Source organism: Simochromis diagramma, unplaced genomic scaffold (assembly GCF_900408965.1).
Source record: "Simochromis diagramma unplaced genomic scaffold, fSimDia1.1 OVJJ01000387.1, whole genome shotgun sequence".
NCBI lineage: Eukaryota > Metazoa > Chordata > Actinopteri > Cichliformes > Cichlidae > Simochromis > Simochromis diagramma.
Window position 1 is genome coordinate 8,308,189 of NW_024387152.1, and position 13,295 is coordinate 8,321,483.

General features: G+C 40.3%; 1 protein-coding gene across 1 annotated transcript; it reads left to right on the forward strand.

Moving 5' to 3' along the window:
• Window positions 1-636: 636 nt before the first annotated feature.
• Window positions 637-9,304, forward strand: si:dkey-72l14.3 (Glyco_hydro_56 domain-containing protein). Its single transcript, XM_040047242.1, has 6 exons — window positions 637-1,669; window positions 3,343-3,591; window positions 4,174-4,320; window positions 4,620-4,706; window positions 6,586-6,768; window positions 8,483-9,304. The coding sequence occupies exons 1-6, from the start codon at window positions 1,094-1,096 to the stop codon at window positions 8,870-8,872; spliced, it is 1,632 nt and encodes a 543-aa protein (XP_039903176.1). The 5' UTR covers window positions 637-1,093; the 3' UTR covers window positions 8,873-9,304.
• The last annotated feature ends 3,991 nt before the right edge of the window (window positions 9,305-13,295 follow it).

A 13,295-nucleotide genomic window follows, 5' to 3' on the forward strand; every position in this document is an offset into this window, starting at 1 on the left:
ATAATACAGACACAACCGGTGAAAACGAGGTTCTTCCTGGGTCTCCCTTGGAGGTAGGGTGAGAAGCTCAGTCATTCACGAGGACTCAAACCAATAGTAGGCAGCTGAGGTGGTCCAGACATCTGATTAAGATGCTTCATGAGAACCTCCTTAGTGTGTGTGTTTTTTGGAAATCCTACTGGCAGGAATCCCCAAGGCAGAGCCGGGAGACATGATTATGCAAACTCCTCGTTGTCGTTCCAGTCAAAATGGAGTAGGTGGCAAAGGAGAGGGACATCTAGACATCTCTGCTTAGACTGCTTGAAACCCTGCAACCCAGAAAATGTATCTATGAAACAATGTATTTTACTGTGCTGTTAGTCATTGGGCATTTTGTCAGTGTAAAAGAAGAAGAGCGGGTTTTGTACAATGTGACTGATACATGAAATCTAAATTTTACCATTTAGACCTTAAAAAGCCTTTTCAGCATTTCTGACTGATAATAATCAGTACTGGTTATTAAATGCAATCAGCAAAGCTTATGTATTAACAAATAAGATCAAAGTTTCCCATCCTAACTGTTGCAACAAAATGAACACAACTGCAAAAAAAGATGGCCATCAAGCCAGTTACAGTCCTGAGAAGATGCAGTGTCAATGAGCACATCTGGTCATGGGTGGTGGGTTTCTTTCCTTCTGGACTTTCCTTGTAAAAAAGAAGTTATATCAATGTTTAGTGTCTCTCACCAACATGTGGTGAGTATTCTTGAGCTCAAGCAGATGTGTAAAGTGCACCATGAGGGCATCATCAAACAAGTGGAAAGCCAATTCGAATGTTTACATACATGTTTAAGATCCACAGATATCTGGGACAGGTTATTCCCCAGTGACGATTCTTAATGTTTCAAGTTGCTCTAATGAGCTCAAATTACCAACAACAACTAACTGACAACAAATAACTTGTTCATCACTTGCTGCACACAACTTGATGGTGACATTGTTTAGCAACTGCATCTCTTTATAGAATAAAGTTTAACTCCTGCTTTTTGTTTTCCAGGAACATGATTCGCTGTGAGGGGCTCAAGGAGACGAGAACCTGAGAGGGAACTGCTTCAATGGCGTGGACTGAGCCTCGGTCTCATCAAGACCCACAGCCAAAACCGAAACTGAAACGTTACCATCTCAGAACTCACTCTGTTTCTTTATCAGCTCTCTTTTTCCTCATGATTGCTGCCTTTGCTGGCATCTGTACAGCTGCTCCACCGCGGCCAGCCTTCCCCCCTCTCCTGTCTGGACAGCCTTTTATTATCTTCTGGGGTATCCCTGATTCTTCCTGCTCTGGTCGGCCAGATCCCGGCTCTTTCGGGATGGAACGGGACAGCCGTGTAGCTGTCTTTTATGAAGATACATTGGGGAACTACCCTTACTTTGTAGATATAGACACGCCAATAAATGGGGGACTACCACAGCACACACGGCTGGAAACTCACCTCCAGAAGATGAAGCAGGACTTAGAGGAAGCTTTACCTGCCCCAAGGTACCTTGGTCTGGGGGTACTGCGTTGGGGTGAGTGGGTCCCTCAGTGGTCGAGGAGTCGAGAGAAGCAAGCGTTATATGTGGAGGCATCAAAGAAACTGCTCAAGGGTTTTTTTCCTAACTGGACCCCTGCAGAAGTGGAGAAGTGGTCAAAGGTAAGGAAAATCCAAGGTGGTAGAAGTAAAGAGCCACTATGGCAAGAAGAAAAGATGGTGAAAAGGTAAAAATGCTAAGATGAGTTCATTTTAAAGTTCAGGGCAAACTGGGAAGAAGCCAACTTTGTTTTAAGAAAAAATGTTTGATGAAAAATTCAAAAGAAATACTGCTACTAAAAGCCCCACTATGGTCTATTTTGCTTTTGGTTATCACACCAAAGTTGCATCATTAAGCAGGCAAGATTTTAAAGTAACAGTGTAATAAACTATAAAGAGAAAGACGATGAGGAAATGTGAGGAAGGAAAATGTAGAAGAAAGTCAGACTGAAAATTTGGTCCTTATCTCGTGAGTGTATTTTATGTGATGACTCACTTGGACAAAGTGATCCTTGGCATCATTTTGTAGCAGAGAGATTATCATTTAAACCTCAGCGTGGCCTTAGAAAATACACAACTTGCATTAATTTAGACAATTTGTGTGAACATAAATATGTGTAAATAAGATATTTTAACCACATATTCACACTTAGCAACTCTAAGCAGTTGTATTTATGTAATAAAACTGCTAAAGAGATTTCAGATGTATTTGGTGTACTATCAAGGCCAGCATGGTAAGAGGCATTTTAGTAAAGGCAGAGAATATTGCTAATAAAATGTCAATCAAATTATAGTATCAACTATTTGTAGTAAACTCTTAATAAATTATTTTAAGGTAATGTATTTAAAAAATATATATTGCTTTTGATCTGTTGTAGGTCTCTTCCTGTAACATTATAGTTCTACTGGGTAAACAGTGGCTGGTAATTGCAGCACAACCAAAACTACAATGTACATACAAAGAAATTCATATTAAACAGAAATTTACATTAACTACTTGCATTCAGTCCAGACAGAACCTCATAGATTTGAAACAGAAATTCAGAAATTCATAGTTGCTGCAGGAAAGTAATTTAAATTGCAAAATGACAGAGACACTCAGTGACCAAGCTTTTACACAGGAATATAAGCAACCAGCTGTGTCGAATCCCCTAGTGCAAAGAAATGTGTCACAGATGAGTTGTGTTTATCAGTGCATTGGCTTCTTCTGGGGAGGCTAGTCTATCAGCTGTAGTGTTCCATTGTGTGCTTTTCTATCCAGCCAAGCTTTTACTGTATTGGCAGTGTGTTTGGAATCATTATCACACTCAAAAATAAACCTGGTGCCAATTAGATGCTGTCTAGATGATACTGTGTGGCTAAAAAAAACCAAACCCCAAATCCTCAAATGTGTTAAGGACACACTGCACACAAGGCTAACATATATCAAGTTTTATTCCAATAACAGTTTAGGAATCACCTTGCTGGTGCAAAAGTACAACTTCATGTCTCTCAAACTGTGTTATATTTGGCATTTTTCATAGATACAACTAAGAAAATGGAAATAAATTATGTGCTTTTGTAAAAGACTACTAGTAACAAAGTGTCAAAAAAAAAAAAATACTGCTGATACTGCCAAGAAGTCCTGTTCATTGAGCTGATAAGACCTGCTTGTACATTTCTGTCATCTTGTGGTGTATTTTGTTGTTTATCATCAAATAAAATGTGTCGGGATGATGACGTGCCCAAAGTCTTTTTAGACCACAAAACAGAAATTTCCCCTTAAAAGACATAAAGATCTGCTCATGTTTTCACAGGTGGACTTCGAGGCAACAGCCCAGTCAGTAATGATGGAGACTCTACGGGAGGTCAAAAGGTTAAGACCCAAAGCATTATGGGGCTTTTCACCTTACCCTAGCTGCTACAATAGCGACCCAACTCAAACCATGTTAGCCAATTACACCGGCCAGTGCCCCCCTGCAGAGATGGCTCTTAATGACGAGCTTTCATGGCTATGGAAACGAAGCTCTGCCCTCTACCCTCTCCTCACCCTGGAGAAGCTGCAGGTCAGTAACTTTTCCACGTGTATGTTTTAGGTGAACAGTTTTATTTGCTTGTAATTGCTATTATGTATTGCTATTATGGTCCACCTTTATTTGTATGATAAAACTATGATAACAGAAAACATTGTGTTTAGGGAGCACTGAAAACCTAATCACTGTCATGTGTACTTCAGCTTGTCTGGCAGACAAGCAGAGGGAAAACTAGGGAGAAGAGAACAAGTCCCAAAAACTGTTCTCCAGCTCAGTTTCACTTCTTGGGCTGTCAAAATCTACCCGACTGTAGAAAGGCAGCTCCTAGTGTAAAACCAAAAAAAGAAGAAGGTCTCGTCTAGTTTGAAACCTTTTACCTGTCAGAGTTAATGCATGCCAACATCTCTGTGAGCTCAGAGATACAGTACCGAGAAGAGCCAAAAAAACCTGAGTGTTTTTGCATTTGACAAAGACCAACCAGTTTCAATTCTAAAACGCTGCACCGTAAACACGTGTCCATTTCAAGAAGAAACCTGGAAAAGGAGCTTTGATCACCACAAGATGACACAGTTTATTTCTGTTAAAAGTGTGTGCATTATGTTTGCTTTTTTATAGAGTGGGACACCTGGAGCCAGGCTTTTTTTATCCAGTCAAATAAAGGAAGCACTACGAATATCTTCTGCAAGCGGGGCAGAGTTTGACCTTCCAGTATTTCCTCTTGTTAAGAGTGTTTATGCCTCAACTAACACTTTTTTATCACAGGTAAGACATAAGATACAATGATATACACTTGTAGTGCACAGCAAACATATTTTACTTAAATAGTCAAGCAAAACATAAACAGATGAAGTGCAGAAGTTAATTCCAGTGACATATTCCAGTTTAAAATGTAATCTCAGAAAATGTGTTTTTCTGTTGCTTCACAGCTTCCTTATGGGATTATGATTCATGGCTTAATAAACAGATAGTTCCACTGTAATATACACTGAATATTACAAAGCCATTGTATTGACCTTTCATGGCTTAATTTATTGCACATTTTCTTCGTCTTTTTGTTACAGGCTGATCTGGTCAGCAGCATAGGAGAAAGTGCTGCCATGGGAACAGCAGGAGTTGTCATGTGGGAGAGAAGTGAGACTAAAACAGAGGTACACACTGTGCATAAAGACCACAGCATGCTCTGCACCCTCATTACTTCTGGAAAAATGTGGGACACTGTGTGAAATATAAATAAACAGAAAACAGTGATTTGCAAATTTCATAAACCCATATTTTACTTCAGTAGAACATAAAAATATGTCAAACTGTGGAAATTTAAAAAAAAAAACATTGGCTCAGTTTAAATGTGATGGCAGGGGTGAGGGCAGCAAACGTCAAGAAAAGGGAAACATTAGGTTAATTAGGTAAACTGGCCACAGGTCAGTAACGTGATTGGGTATAAAAAGAGCATCTTAGGTCTTAGAGAGGTGGAAAACATTCCACAGCGTAAAACTGTGAAGACTTTTAGTATCGAATCATCTACAGTACATAATATCATCAAAAAGAGTCCAAAAACTTTGAGAAATGTGTGGGTGGAAGGGACAAGACCATAATATTTGGGCCCTCACACAACCCTGAATTACAAACAGGCTCAAGAACACTTCCAGAAATCATCGTCCGTGAACACAGCTCACCCTGCCATCTACAAATCCAGGCTAAAGAGATATGTGAGCACAATCCACATATCCTCTCCGGGCCAAGGTTCATTTAAAATGGACTGAGGGAAAGTGAAAAACTCTTCTGTGGTCAGAGGAATCGAAAATCTGTGTAGAAAAAATGGCTTCTGTCCTCGGGAATGAAAAGAAGCAGAACAATTCAACTTGTGATCAGCACTCAGTTCAAAAGCCTGCATCCCTGATGGTATCATGCTCTTGCTCTTGACGAAGGCGGTCGCACTTTTCTCCTCTCCTCCCCTCCCTTAGCTTCCCTGCTTAGCCTCTTGTGTCCTTGTCTAGTCTCGTGTTTTTTGTATTACTTTTCCCTGGAACACTCTCTCACAGTCCGTTCTCTAAAACCTACAAGAGAATTATGGATTTGATCAACTGGTCCCTGAATGCAATTGACACCCCTTTCTCAACGAGAAGTCTGGGCTCGGGTGAGCCTGAGTGCTGAAGATATCTACCTATTCGGAACCATGATAACAAGGTTCTTGCTGATCGGAGCTGGCTTGGCCCTGACTTATCGAAGAATTAAGAGAGCGGAACCGGCTGTTCAAACCCCCACAAGGCTGCCCGCTGGGATTGAAACACTGGGAGAGGCGTGAGTTTCTCAAAATGGGCTCATTGAGTCAGCACAGATAAGATCTTGGAGAAGCTTACGGCTGCCGTGAATACTCAGAATAAGACCTCTGAGTGCAAACTGGATTACATCTTGGAGGGGCTCGCTCGGAATAACACCTCTGAGCGCAAATTGGATGACATCTTGGAGAAGCTCACTGCAGTCGTGAGTTCTCAGAATCGGCTCTTTGAGCACAAGAATGACAACATCACGGAGTGTAAGTTTGATAACATCATGGAGAAGCTCACGGCTCTCCAACGGGAGATTGAGAGACCAGTGTCGGACTGTTAGAACAGCTTTGAAATTCATGAGCTGTTCGCACTAACGTAAAAACCACCATCACTTCATACGGATACCCCTTTGGCGCCAGCTGCGGTCTCAAGGCTGGAGCTGAACAACAACACCCTGATAATGGACTGTGTTTAGACTGTTCCTCCCATTCTATGCAAGGCCACCTGGGTTGGCTGGAAGACTAATGTGGGACTAATAAAGGTATATCAAAGTATGGGGGTGCATTAGTGATGGGAGCTACAATCCTAAATCAGACACGAATAAGACAACATTCCTCTCTCAAAAGTCCGGCAACTGGTCTCCTCACCTCCCATATATTTTTATGTTTGCATTTCAACTTTTGTGGTCTGCTACAATGCTTAACTTCATAAAGGAAACTTTCAGAGAGTTTCGTCCATCAAACTGCCTCTCTTTTTCCAGAGAGAGTGCCAGGAACTGGCTGAGTTTGTCCGTAAGGTCCTGGGACCCTACTCCATCAACGTTACCACAGCAGCTCGACTCTGCTCAGCCTCCCTTTGTCAAGGAAGAGGTAGATGTGTCCGTCAAAATCCAGAAAGCTCTGCCTATCTCCATCTCCCACCTCCATCCACAGTGGCTGAAAAGGTGAGAAAATACTATTTAAAGCCATTTAAACTTCAGCTTCCTGCATGTCAGGAATGAACTATGTAGTAGTCGCAGTGAAATCATGTTTGTGGAGAAGGCTGACAAACACATTGTGGTACCAGAGGCTATATAATAAAACCTAGATTTCTACAACTGATTCACAAAGTCTGCTTACTGTAGTTTACAGGGACGCAGTGATGCACGCTCCTAACCTGCTGCATGTTTGAAAAGTTGGAAACATAAAAGCTAATTTTGAAGAAGAAAAATTGAAAGAAAACCAGGTATGCTTTATCAGGGGGAATATAAACTAATCTCAGAGGGAACAAAAACAGCAGGGAGTTTGACCGCTTGAGGATATTCTGTGTTCAACAGACAAGAAGACGGCAGCTAAGATGCAAAAGAGGTGGATGCAGTGGAGTCTGATCCTCCACAGCAGGAACACCGTGTTATTTCTCTGTAAATGACTAGATCAGGATTTCACAACACTCAGTACACACAGTTAGGTGCATACACCTAACGGCAATGATGCTTTTTTGTAGTTTTTCCTCTGCTCACCATAACATTGGATTTTAAATCAAACAATCAACACGTGATTGAAGTGTAGACTTTCAGCTTTAGTTCAAGGGTTTTCGAAAATTTTTGCATTAACTTCATTAATATGAAGCACAGCTGTTTTTATGTATAGCCCCCATTTTCAGAGGATCTAAATCAAAAGGGTAGACTAATGTAATTTTAAATATTATATTAATGATTGTTTTTAACACTTGGATGAAAATCAGTTGGAGTCTGAATACTAAAATCCATGTACATTACCCAGCGCTGGGATTCCTCCCTTGAGATGCTGTTATCTTTTTACTGCAGTCATCTTCCACTGCTGCTTGTTTTAGACTGTCTGTATTCAGTTTATTCCTCTGTCGCTGAAAATCACGCTCTGTTGGCTTGAGATCAGTTGACTGACTTGTTGCTTAAAGAATGTCCATTTCTTTGCCTTTAGAAACTCTTGGGTTGATTTTGCAGGACGCTATGGGTCATTGTCTATTTGCACTATGATGCGCTGTCTGATCAGTTTCTCTCCTTCTCCACACTTTTCTCTTCCCAATGATGGAAAGAGAAAAGTGTGGAGAAGGTGTCAAGGTTTGTTAGCTTCATCTGAGTCTGCATGCTTCGGGGGGGGGGGGGGGAGAAATAGGCAAACCCTTTAAATGGTTCCTGGCAAAGTCTGACCTGAGCCTTCTGGTCTTGAGTGCAACCAGTGGTTTGTGCATTCGTGAAGGTGTCTCTTGAGTGGGCCTTCACAATGATGTATCTACCTCCTCAAGAGTGTCCCTTACTTCATTAGATATTGTGAAGGAGTCTTACTTAACCTGGGAAGTAATTCTGCCATCATCGTTTTCAGTTGGCTTCATGATTTTTAAGGTGTTGCTGAGCTGGCTTGGGCATTGGCTTCTTTTTAAAAATGTAGCAAATTGTTGATTTGGTCACTGCTTAAATATTTGTTAGCTCTCCTTTGTTTGTCTCATATTGACAGTTTCAGTCAAAAGCTATCAAGTAAAAGGTCGAGACTTGGAAATGCCTTCAAATCTATTGTCTGATCTATTGAGTAGTTCTTAAAGTGCAGAAAACTTTAGACTAATACTCCAAAAAAACTGCAATATTTCCTGTGAGAGTAAATATAGTAGTGTTTGTTACTGATAACATAATTTTCTGCCATCAGTCTCAGGTGGAGGCAGCGAAAGCCACGGATCTGCCGGACACAGACACTAAGACAGCTGAACCGGATCCAGCTGAAACCTGGAAGAAAGACTTCCAGTGCCAGTGGTATAAGACAGAAGACCAGGATGTCTTAGACCTGCAGTCTCCCAAAGATGGAGTGTCTCTTGGAGGAACACTGGAAGCAAATGCTGGAGGTGTAACAGAGACTACAACAACTGCCGCAACAAAACGTGCCTCTGTGACAGAATTTAGTGGGAGTAGCACAGCTGGTACTGGAATTCCAGCACCTTCACTGGAAGCATCGACAGATAAGGGTACCAATCCCCCGAGTGCCCCAAGCATCACCGTTTTGCTGTTGCTGGTGGTTGGAAGCCTAAGCCTGGAACCTTAAATTTTGAACTGAACAGCCTTCCTCTTGGAGGACTGCATCAAAACCACACGTGTGAGCCCTTCTGAAGTGCCCTTGAGCAAAACATCCAAACCCTGCCAGGTGCAGACGATTAACCAAGTGTGTGATCTGAATGGTGCATCATTAAGAAAAGGACAAACTATGACCAGAGCTGAGGGTGAAGACCTACCACTGGTTGTGCCAACAGATTCAGGTTACACTGACTGGTTGGATTTAAAGAGAAATGACTAATAAGCCAGAAAGTCATCCAACCTCGCCACGCACTGGTAACGTTTGTAAAACTGCTTTGAGGTTTGTCCGTGCATGTGTGTATGGCCAGAGAAGGCCCAAAATACTCTGGCTCCCCTTGTATTTCAAGAAATGCGTCATGTTAAAGGGCTGGTTCAAAAAGAAATGTTTTATTTTATCATGAAATAAAAGAACAGAAGAAACCACACAAGCACGCACAAATGTCAGTGACTGATTTCATATGCATGTAACGAAGGCTGCTGTTAGTTACAAGCAGAGATGGGCAGTAACGCGTTACTGTAATCTGATTACTTTTTTCAAGTAACGAGTAAAGTAAGGGATTACTATTGCAAAAACGGTAATTAGATTACCGTTACTTTCACGTAGGAACACTGCGTTACTAAAACCGTGATTTTTTGCGAGAATGTCTCACGACAGTGACGTAGTGCGCAGTTAGTGACAACAGCTGTGTGCAGATCAACAATGGATCACATATCAATTGTGGGAGAGAGTATGAGCGTGCAGCGTTTAAAGCGTGGAAGTACTGACCTTACTTTGAGTTTGATTCCATAAAAAGTGACAAAAACATGTGCGTCCATCGTGCGTGGGAAGAAAACTTCTTTTTACAGCGAAAAAAAACCCCTAAACTTCCAAGCAAGCACCGAGTGCGCAATGACATAATGGGAAACTCACAGAGAAACTCGCAGATTCTTCAACTGACCGCGGCACACCTGCACCAGGGTAAACCTCCGCCTACCGCAGTCCTGCTTTACAGGTGAAAATAGAGCAACAGGACCGCTGAGTCTTTGACTTTATTTATTTTCTGCTGTGTTTTACTTGCATCTATTTGAAAGAGTGAGTGTAAACACAAAAAATATTTTATTTTATGTGCTGGAATGTGTAGAAAATAGGTTTAAATGTTAAACTAATTTATTCAAGTCAGAGAATGTTGCATATAATTAAATTTTTGCTTGATGCATAAAGTTAAAAGATTAAAACTGATAAAACAAGTTAAAAAAAAAAGAGAGACTTTTCCATTTGATTACATTTTGTATGATGGATTATGTAGAAAAAGTAGAATTGGGCTGAAAGATCTATCGCTTTATCACCTCTTCTGGTTGTAAATCGTGTTTTTAAAAAGTAACTAAGTAACTAATTACTTTTGAAAATAAGTAATCAGTAATTAGTTACTGATTACTTTTTTCAAGTAACTTGACCAACACTAGTTACAAGTGTAGATGATCCATGGTAACGGTGCCTGGGCAATAAAACCAAAACTATTCACATCCCTGAATCATGGTCCAGGTAAGTGAAATGTCACATTCTCTTATTTTGGGAAGCTCAACTTTGAATCTGCTTTTAACAGGGAGTTTATTTAAAGCTTGGCATGAAGAATTTAAATGCAAATTTCCTACACAATGAATGTGTGTCATCCTTGGGCTACATATTTACCATATTAACACACACACACACACACACACACACACACACACACACACACACACAAAACTCACTTAAGCTTTACATATCATAAATGTTAATACTGCTGAGATGCAGCACATATTTTCTGAGTGCTCTGGCCTCCTCTGCCTGAGTTCTGCAGGAACTACACCGCTCCACACTGGGAAACAGTCACTGTAGGAAAAGCTCAGTTGTAAACAATAAAATGAGTGAAGGCACAATTCTGGTTTGCCATTTCAATTTCAGGGTCACTGGATTTCAAATCTGGGCTCAACACCACATTTTCATGGCTTACAAAGAAAGCAGTAAACGCAGTACTCCAGACAAGCTGCAAATTCATATACTGTGCTGTGCTGTCCTGTGAAACTGAAGTACACTTGATGATCCAAGAGCTTGTACAACAATCTTTAAATAATCTAAAGAAATCTTTTTTTGTGTGACTCTCACATTGTTGCAGAGGAATGTTGTCCCACTCTTCAATACAACCTCGCTTCAGTTCACCAATGGTTTAGTTTTATGCACAGCTCTCTCAAGGTCCTGCCAAAGCATTTCGAAATCGGCGACGCTCTCATCAATGGATGGGTTTTTCTCTTTTTTTCAGTATCTCTTTCACAGGTTTGTTGCTGTGCTTCACATCATTGTCCGTGCACGACCCAACTCTGACATTTGACTCTAGAATACTTTGGTCTTGGATTCCATGGCTGCAAAACAAGCCCAAATCACCATCCCTCCACCACCATGCTTGGCAGTAGGTATGGGTATGCTGTGGTTTGATTTCACCAAACGTGGTGCTGTGCATTATAGCCAAACATGTCCACTTCGATCTGGTCTATCCAAAGGACATTCCAGAAGTCTGATTAGTCTTTTTCTAACTGTGGGGTCATGAACTTCGAAAAATTAAGAGGTTAACTAAGGCCTGTAGAGTCTGAGTCAGAACATATCACACAGTTACTTTGGTTGAATCTGCTGGGACGTCCATTCGTGGGAAGGTGAATAATCTTTCTCACTGTAGAATGATGGACTTTAAATTGTTTGCAAGTGGCTTTTTAACCCTTTGCAGACTGATGGGCAGCAACAATTGCTTCTTTACTTTACTTCACTGCTGATGTCTTTCCTCCTGACTGCTACTTACACTCCTCTGGCAGCAGTAAAGATTCATTTTTAATCACAGGACTGTAACAGAATACTGGAGGTGGTATTCTGTTAAAAAAAAAAAAAAAAAGCTCCAAATGTTTGGGTTTTTTGCAGCTTCTGTAAATTTATTTTTCAATAAAATATACAGTCAAGACAAAGGTATCTAAATCATTTTAGTTACAGAAAGAGATCATATGTACACAGGTGCCTCTGATTGTAAAACAGAATTTAAAAAAACAAAACAAGAAAATGACATTTCCTCTCTTACATCACAGCTCTATGATGTTTCTCTTGCCTCAAATATCTATCAAGTCTTCCAGTAACATTTTTTTTTTACTTTACACTCTCCTACAAAACAGCATTTACATCTTTACACACATGTACTGGTCGACGTCAGTATAACTGAGGGAACCTGGATGAATATTAACTTTACTATATACCTTGAAATTTTAATAACATTTCCTGGCTAAAACCCTTTCCAACGAGGTTCAAGGGACGTAATTAAGAAACCAAAGAGCAGTTTTACACAAACAGCCATCATAACCAATTGAATGTATTTTTTGGTTTGATCTTTACCGCACTGATGAAAACAAGTGCAGAGCGGCATAGAGGGGCACGTTTTGCAGAGTTAATGCGCTGCTCTGAGCTCCACATCCACATATGACACTTCGTAAAGATGTTTGAAAGTGATTTAATGGCTGAATTAAGCTTCAATATTATGTTCAAGATTAAAATGTATACTTACCTTGCTTACAGTATTGCTCAGACAACATTTTAGATTAAAAATGACTTCAGTATTTGGTTTGGATCAATCTTGAAACGCTACTGACAAAAATGTATGCAGAGTCCAGTGTAAGACAACCAAAACAAGACTCCTCATTCCAAATGACATCTATAATAAGGTTCGCTCTTAGAATGAAGATCTTCAACACATACTCTGATCTAGATTAATCCTACAAGTGCAATTACAGCAGACATTTCATTAAATTAAGAAAGGCTGGGAACAACAGCAGGGCGACGCTGCACTCACTGGCTTTATCATTGGGTAAATTAATAAATGCTTAAGTAAACCACCTTAGCTCACATCCACAGGCCGTAGCTCTTTTTTGTTGTAACACTGTGTCCACTATGCTGACATTATAAAAAGTTGCACAACAATTTATCTGCTGTCTGAGTAATTTCTCTCCAACCCTTCGGTGCAATCAAAAGCCAGAACTGTGAATCAAAATTAATTTTTAGCATTTAATTTTCCATGTTTCAAACACATTTATTAAATGCAAAAGTACCCATCTTCACCAAAGTAAAACAGAAAGCTACAAAACCTCCAACTTGAGTCATTCACCACGTTTAGCAGCTGATTTAAGTCCAAAGCTGGCAAAGCCCTCACAATCATTCTTCAAGAGCAGTTTAATGGATTTAAAATGTGTTTTTGAATGGAGCTATTCTAATGCATAAATCATTTCTTTAAATTGGGTGAACAGGAACCTAACCAAACACGATACAATTAATGACACTGAGCAGTGTTTTTGTAGTTACTCGCCTGGAAATAAAAAGACTTTCAACAGCTTTAGATTTCACTGGA

What these genes read in the sequence shown, in the direction of transcription:
- si:dkey-72l14.3 (XM_040047242.1), top strand. Translation starts at nt 1,094, where the DNA reads ATGGCGTGGACTGAGCCTCGGTCTCATCAAGACCCACAGCCAAAACCG. An exon ending in AAGTGGAGAAGTGGTCAAAG is followed by an intron (nt 1,670 to 3,342) that starts GTAAGGAAAATC and finishes ATGTTTTCACAG; the next exon opens with GTGGACTTCGAGGCAACAGC. An exon ending in CTAACACTTTTTTATCACAG is followed by an intron (nt 4,321 to 4,619) that starts GTAAGACATAAG and finishes TTTTTGTTACAG; the next exon opens with GCTGATCTGGTCAGCAGCAT.